Here is a 7,207-nt window from a genome sequence, read left to right as displayed (position 1 = left end):
TTTGTGGAAAAGCTGGTCATCTTGCTTTACATTGCTATCATTGGTTTGATGTAAATTACACAGGGAATAATTTGTATATCAAGGGCAATTTCAATTCACCTGGCTTTGTGAGATCATCTGAATCTCCACTTGGAGGACAATACTCTTCTGCTCCTTCTCTTCATTACTCACAAGCCAGTTCTTCAGGACCATTACCATCGTACCAAACTGGATATCATACTCAATTCTTGACAAGTGTTGGTTCAACTCCTACACCTACTGCAAATCAGCCTTCAGCTCCCAATTTTAATTAGTCCAATCAAGTGTTCATGGCACAATCTCAGCCCCCTAATCATACTCCTCCTGCTATCAATTATGTTGCCTCATCAACCACTATTCAAGATGCTGCTTGGTATATGGATTTAGGAGCCACAAATCAAGTTACTTTAGATTTTTCCCAGGAAACAACAAGCTCTCCCTACACAGGAAGTGAACAACTTGAGGTTGGCAATGGTGAGTTGCTATCAATCTCTCATACTGGTTCTGGTATATTACTTTGTCCTGTTAAAAATTTACATCTCAAACATATCTTATTTGTTCCCATATCACAAAAAATTTACTTAGTGTATCCAAGCTCACTAGAGATAATGATGTTCTTATGGAATTCTTTACTGACCACTATATGGTTAAGGACAAACTATCCAAGGCCATTCTTCTTCACGGGGTACTTAAAGCTGGACTTTATTGCCTTCAAGATCATGTTCACTCATTTCCTTAATCTAATGGAGTTTTGGATCCTTCAATCTCCTTAAAGTCCACCAGCAGCAGTCTCGTTCCTTACATTAGTGTCTCTAATAAAAATGTTGATGTTTTGTCTCAAACTCAGAAATTGTGTTCAACTTTCAATAAGTGTACACCTATGAATGTTTTTGTCAATAATCAGTCCTGTATTAGTCATAATAATCCTCTTGTATTTGCTCCTATTTCAGTTGTAACTGATGCCTTTATTGGAAATAAATTGAATGTTTTTCCAACTTTCAAAACTGACTTTATGCTACGGCATAAACGTCTTGGTCATCCTAACATTTTAGTTCTCACAAATATCCTTAAAACTTTACAATTACCTCATCCTGCAAAACCAGATATTAAATTCTGCCAAGCCTGTCAATATGGCAAACTGCATCAGTCTACTTACCCCAAGTCTGATTTTCAAGCATCTTAACCTCTTGAACTCATTTACTCAGACCTTTAGGGACCTTTACCTATCATCTCTCCTAAAGGGTTTAGATATTACATTTAATTTTTGGATGATCACGCTAGGTTTACTTGGATTTTTCCTTTAAAAAACAAGTCTGAAACTTATACTACCTTTACTCAATTTCATAAGCTAGTAGAAAAATAATTTAATGCCTCTGTCAAATGTGTTCAAACTGATTGAGGAGGGGAATATAGGAGTTTAGTTCCTTATTTTAAGAATCATGGCATACTCTTTAGGCACCTTTGTCCCCATACCCATTAACAAAATGGGAGGGTAGAGAGGATGCATAACAAGGATTAACTCTCCTTGCATAAGCTAGCATGCCACTTAAGTATTGGTGATTTGCATTTCAAACTTCAGTTTATCTTACCAATAGATGTCATTCCCCTATTTTAGATAATTTTTGTCCCCTCCAAAAGCTGTTTCATACTATTCCAAATTATTCTGTACTCAAGGTCTTCGGTTGTGCAGTTTATCCCTTCCTTCGACCCTATAGTGCTCATAAATTTAATTTCCATACTGTTAAGTGCACTTTTGTTGGCTATAGTCTTCAACATAAAGGCTATCTGTGCTTAGATCCTTTTGGTCGAGTACATACCTGTTAAAGTGTTCACTTTGACGAGTCAGATTTCCCATTCCATACTTCTTCTAATTCTACTTCAACTTCTACTACTGTTGCTACGTCTAAGTCTTTGCCATCTGTTCCTGTCTCTTCTTCTTGGTCTATTCCTACTTCTGTACCTCTGAATATTTTGTCTGGTATTTTTAATCTTGTTTGTCCTACCACACGTGATCAGTCAGAATTCCAAGCCAAGTCTTTAATTAGTCCTCATTTATCCTCTTCTTCACATTTGTCTCCTGTATGTCCCACCACACGTGATTATTCAGAGTTTCCAGTTAGGTCATCAATTATTCCTCTTTTATCCTCCGCTTCACAACTGTCTCCTGTGGCAACTTCTTCTGAACATATAAGTCCTCCTACACATTCTACCGTGTCAATATCTCCTAATAATTCTCCTCCTATAAACTCATCTCCAAGTTTAGAATCTATTCTATCTCCCATAACTCTTTCTCCTAATAAGTCATATAACATTATTCCACTAGTAGTAAGCTTACCTATAGCTGATCCTACAACCCATCCTGCACAAGACAAGTCCTTAAACACTCATCCCATGCAAACCAGATCCAAAACAAAGTCTCTTCAAACTGCCCTTGTGTCCATTTCATCTTTTGATATTAAAGAACCAGCTACTGTGTTCGAGGCTCTCTTTCATCCTTCATGGAAGGCAGCCATGCAGGCTGAATTCGATGCACTATAGTCCAACCACACTTGGGAGCTGGTTCCTGTCACCTTTGATATGCATCCAGTGGGTTATAAGTGGGTATTCAAGGTTGAAACCAATCCTAATGACTCCATTCAATCTTTTAAGGCAAGGTTAGTGGAAAAATGGATTCAGCAGACCCCTGGGATTGATTAACTAGAAACATTTAGTCCTATGGTAAAATCTCCAACAATTAGAGTCATCTTGAGCCTTGTAGTTAGCTACGGGTGGAACATCCAACAAATGGATGTCAATAATGCATTTTTGAATGGGGAGCTTATTGAAACAATTCACATGGTACAACCTAAAGGCTTTGTTAGTACACAACATCCCTATAATGTTTGCAAATTAACCAAAGCACTTTATGGTCTCAAGCAAGCAACAAGGGCCTAGTTCGATAAGCTCAAGAAGGCCTTCCTTTCATAGGGTTTTCTACATTCTTTAGCTAATCCTAGTCTCTTTATCTATCAACAGTAAGAGATACAAATGTATATTTTTGTGTATGTTGATGACATACTCCTTACTAGCAATGACTCAAGCCTGGTTCATAAAATAGTTACAAAACTCAACACTCAGTTTGCACTAAAATCTTTAGGTTCACTACACTACTTTCTCGGGTTCGAAGTGACTAGAGATGAATCCAATCTGCACATAAACCAGGCAAAGTACGCAAAAGACTTGCTGATCAAAACTAAAATGCTGGACTGCAATCCCTGCACTACTCCCATGGCTGTTGGCACTAAATTAGCCCTTGAAGACAGTGAACCATTTGAGAATCCAGCTCTTTGTCGAAGTACGGTTGGTGCACTGCAGTAACTAACGTTGTCTAAGCCTGATATTTCTTTCTTAGTCAATAAATTGAGTTAATTTTTGAAGGCTCCAACATAGTTGCATTAGCAAGCTTGTAAAAGGCTTCTCCGCTATATCAAAGGGACCTTAAACTATGGTATGTTATTCAGTCCTAACAACAGATTTAATCTAATCTGCTATACAAATGTTGACTGGGCCTACAATCCTTCAGAAAAACATTTTACCAGTGGCTGTTGTGTTTACCTTGGGTCTAACCTAATTCAATGGAACTCTAAAAAGCAAAAGTAGTTGCGTTATCCTCCACTGAGGTAGAGTACAGAGCCTTAGCTCAAGGTTCTATTGAATTAGCCTGGTTTTGTAGCTTGTTCTCTGAAATTGGACTGCTGCTACTAGAGATACTTATCATATGGTGTGATAACCAAAATGTAGGGTCACTTGACTCAAATCCTGTTTTCCATGGTAGAACAAAACATATTGAGTTGGATGCTCATTATGTCCAAGAGCAGGTCACCTCCAACAAGCTTAAAGTTCAATTTGTTTCTACTGAGCATCAAACTGCTGACATATTTAGTAAAGCTCTCTCAGCTTCCAGATTTGAACTACTTCATAAAAAGCTTAATGTTAAACCACCTTTTGTTGTGCATGAAACCTGTGGTTCAGTGGCTTCTACTTCTAACGCTTAATTAGAATATTTGACCATCTTGAGCAGTTCGTGAAGTGCAGCAAGATTTCTAGTAGTATCTTGCAGTCTATCTTATATTTTGATCTGTTGTTTATCCTTGTAAGTGTTTTGAGCTTATGACATGCAAAGCTCTGCCATTTATTCTTGAAGTGTTTTGATATTTTTGAAGAAATGCAGCAATATTCACTGTGGTCTGTTCTTGGGCTATATTTTGAATCTACAGTGGTTCTCATGTGTTATTGACAAGTACTATTCAAGATGTTATTGTTTGTCTAAAGAGTTATGGCTCTAAAAAAGTTGTGGCTCTCAAACTCTCCAATAATACTACCAGAGTTACTAGTGGTTGATTTTCCTTTGTTGATCAGTTGAGAAGGTTTTGTTTAAGGGTGGATGTTAGGATATGAGAAAGAATGTAATAAGAAAAGCGAAGAAGTATGGAAGTTTTGTTTAAGAAGGGATGTTAGGATATGAAGAAAATTGACCGCCATTGATATAACTGACGTGTTAGGGAGTTAGTTACATTTCTGTTACAGTGCACATGTAATGCACATGTATATAAACACCTGTATCACCTTCTTCATCAAGTTAATCAATAAAAAACTTGAGATTCTTTCCCTTTTTGATACCAGCTTAAATGGCTAATCTCTCTTAACTAGGGTAATGTTAATGCTTGACAAAGATAATGCAACAATTAATAGTATGAAACAATGTTTAGAAGAAGCCATTGTTGACATAGAAGAAGAAATTGAAGAAAGCTTGAAGGATTCAATTTTGGGCAAGTTGTATCAAGTGATTTTGAAGGAGCAACCTTTACGGGATGGAATTTATAAAGAAGAAATGTTGGAGGGTTATGCACATTTGGAAGCACGAGATTAAGTTTGATGAGCTCTGGTTGGAAAAAGGATTCAATTAAGGATGATTATTAGTTCACTTTCTTAACCTGAATTGAACTACATATTTATTCTTACCAAAACAAATGGTTTATCTTTGACCTTCATTAATGGTCAATGGAACAACTGATCTTAAAGCAAGCAATGGTCAATAGGATATCCTTTTCTGCTTCTTATATTAGTCATTTTCTTAATTCTTCAGTACAAATAATCAACTCTAAACGAAGTTGTTGAGTGTTAGGTAATTTTATCATAAATTAATGGGTAGCCAATATTAGTCATTAACCGATTTTGCACACCCCTATAATTACTATCCTCTTGGGTGTCTGGGGTGCTTTAGTTAATTTTTAAACTTTTATTTTTGGGGTGTTTAGCTAAATTAACAAATGTAAGGGGTTAAAAAAATAATCTATAATAATAATATTATTAAAATAGAAAGGCAATTCGATAATCTATATAACATACTCACTAATTTATTTCTCTCAACCAAACATATAAATATAACATACCCACCAATTTATTCCAACCTAACCAAACACATTTCCCTAAATATTCTCAGTAATCTTCAAAATATCTAATTTTCTATTAATATAACATTCTTAGTAATACAACATTCGTTGAACCAAACACACCCTTATTATTAGATTTGCTCTCACTTTGCTAAAAAAATAGTTTACGCACGTGGAGGAGTAAAGTATGACAGTAAAATACATAAAGAAAAAAACTTGAAATCTTAGAAACAAGGAGACATAGAGTGAATTGATCCAATAAGCACATTAAAATTTATTATTAGTATAGAAGAATTAATTTTAAAACGACCAAAGGATTAAGAGACTCTGGAATAATTAGCAAGAAGTTTATAGTAGTTCAAGTATGAGCCGGAGGTGGAATGAAAAAGCAAAAAAATTGGTGGCACAAAAGGAAATTTAGGCAGTGGTATACCTGCTATAGGAGATTTAGGCACTGTTGGCTTTGTGGTAGTGTTGAGATTGTAGAGCCAAATTCAATCCAAATTTGTATTGGATTAGGACAAGGGTTTTCTTAATATGTGTTTATGTAGAATTGTTTTCCTTTAGGAATACAATTAGAAATAGGAATATATATGTATTAGGAATTAAAATAAATTCCTATTAGGATATGTGATTTGAGTCTTATTAGGAATAGTGTCACATGTATTACCTATAAAAAGGGTTTAATTCATACAGTTAGATATCACAAAGAGAATAGAAGGCAAAGCCACAATTAGAGAGTGAGAATCACAAAAAAAAAAGGTTTATTGAGTGAGCCAATTTGTGAGGCTAGAGATTCTTGCAATTTTTCTTCTTCTTCATAGTGAAATTCCATAGCGGAAAAGTGGACATAGCTCTTATACGAATAGTGAACCACTATAAATCTTGCGCTTGTAAGTGTTGTTAATTTTTGTCCTTTGTTCGCATTATTTTCGCTTTCAGGGATTTAGGATTTGTCAGTATCCAATTAAATCCCCACAACAGGTAGGACTAGGAGGCGATTTTGACTTTGGCATTGCAGGTGATAAGAGCTTGAAAATACACATTTACTTAGTGGTTTATGGGAATTATTTGTGAGAAATTAGGCTTAATTTGGTAAAGTTGCTTAATATTTTCATAATTGTCTTTTATGAGATCACAGGTGTGTTTGAGTATTTTTTAAGTTATTAGTGCTAAATGTTATGCTCGAATTAAAAATCATATCGGCAACGGAATGAGTGATGAGTAGAAACAAACGGATCAAAAATCGAAGTTGAATTGAAGAAGTTATGGAGCTTTGAAAAAAAGAGGAGACTCTAGATTACGCTTTAGTTTGAGCATGCCTCGGTGTTTCGACAATAACTCGAGCTGTAGACCTCAGATTAAGACGATTCTTTGATTGTTGGAAAGCTGATTCAAAGGGCTATATTTCATATGTTTACTAGCAGACAACAATGTTAATTCAGGAGTTCGTGTAGTCAATTTTGGAGGGATGAGAACTTTGGCGGAGGGCACCGTCGGCGCTCCTGGCGACGGTGTCCCAAGAAGAAGGGAAGGCTGGTGAGATGTAGCTGCCAAGTTCATATGAAAGGTTGAAAATGATAATGCTAGAAGAAGTATAGTTAAAAGGAAGTTATGCACAAAAGCATAGCATCAATAGAAATTGTCTTGGCTATTTTAGTAGAGTAGTGCAGTTATTTATAGTTCATATCAATGCTTATAGTTATTTATAGACATGAGTGGGAAGTGTTGATTAGTAATTGGTTATTTGTTACTCT

General features: G+C 35.7%; 1 protein-coding gene across 1 annotated transcript; it reads left to right on the top strand.

Annotated features, from left to right (window-relative positions):
* The first annotated feature begins 308 nt into the window (after nucleotides 1–308).
* Nucleotides 309–2,556, top strand: LOC116116916 (putative protein TPRXL). Its single transcript, XM_031402951.1, has 2 exons — nucleotides 309–525; nucleotides 1,865–2,556. Exons 1-2 carry the CDS (start codon nucleotides 309–311, stop codon nucleotides 2,554–2,556), a joined length of 909 nt encoding a protein of 302 aa, XP_031258811.1.
* The last annotated feature ends 4,651 nt before the right edge of the window (nucleotides 2,557–7,207 follow it).

The sequence above is a fragment of the Pistacia vera genome, unplaced genomic scaffold, assembly GCF_008641045.1.
Source record: "Pistacia vera cultivar Batoury unplaced genomic scaffold, PisVer_v2 Contig789, whole genome shotgun sequence".
NCBI lineage: Eukaryota > Viridiplantae > Streptophyta > Magnoliopsida > Sapindales > Anacardiaceae > Pistacia > Pistacia vera.
The sequence above is the reverse complement of the archived record's forward strand: the minus strand, read 5'-3'. Positions and strand labels throughout refer to the sequence as shown.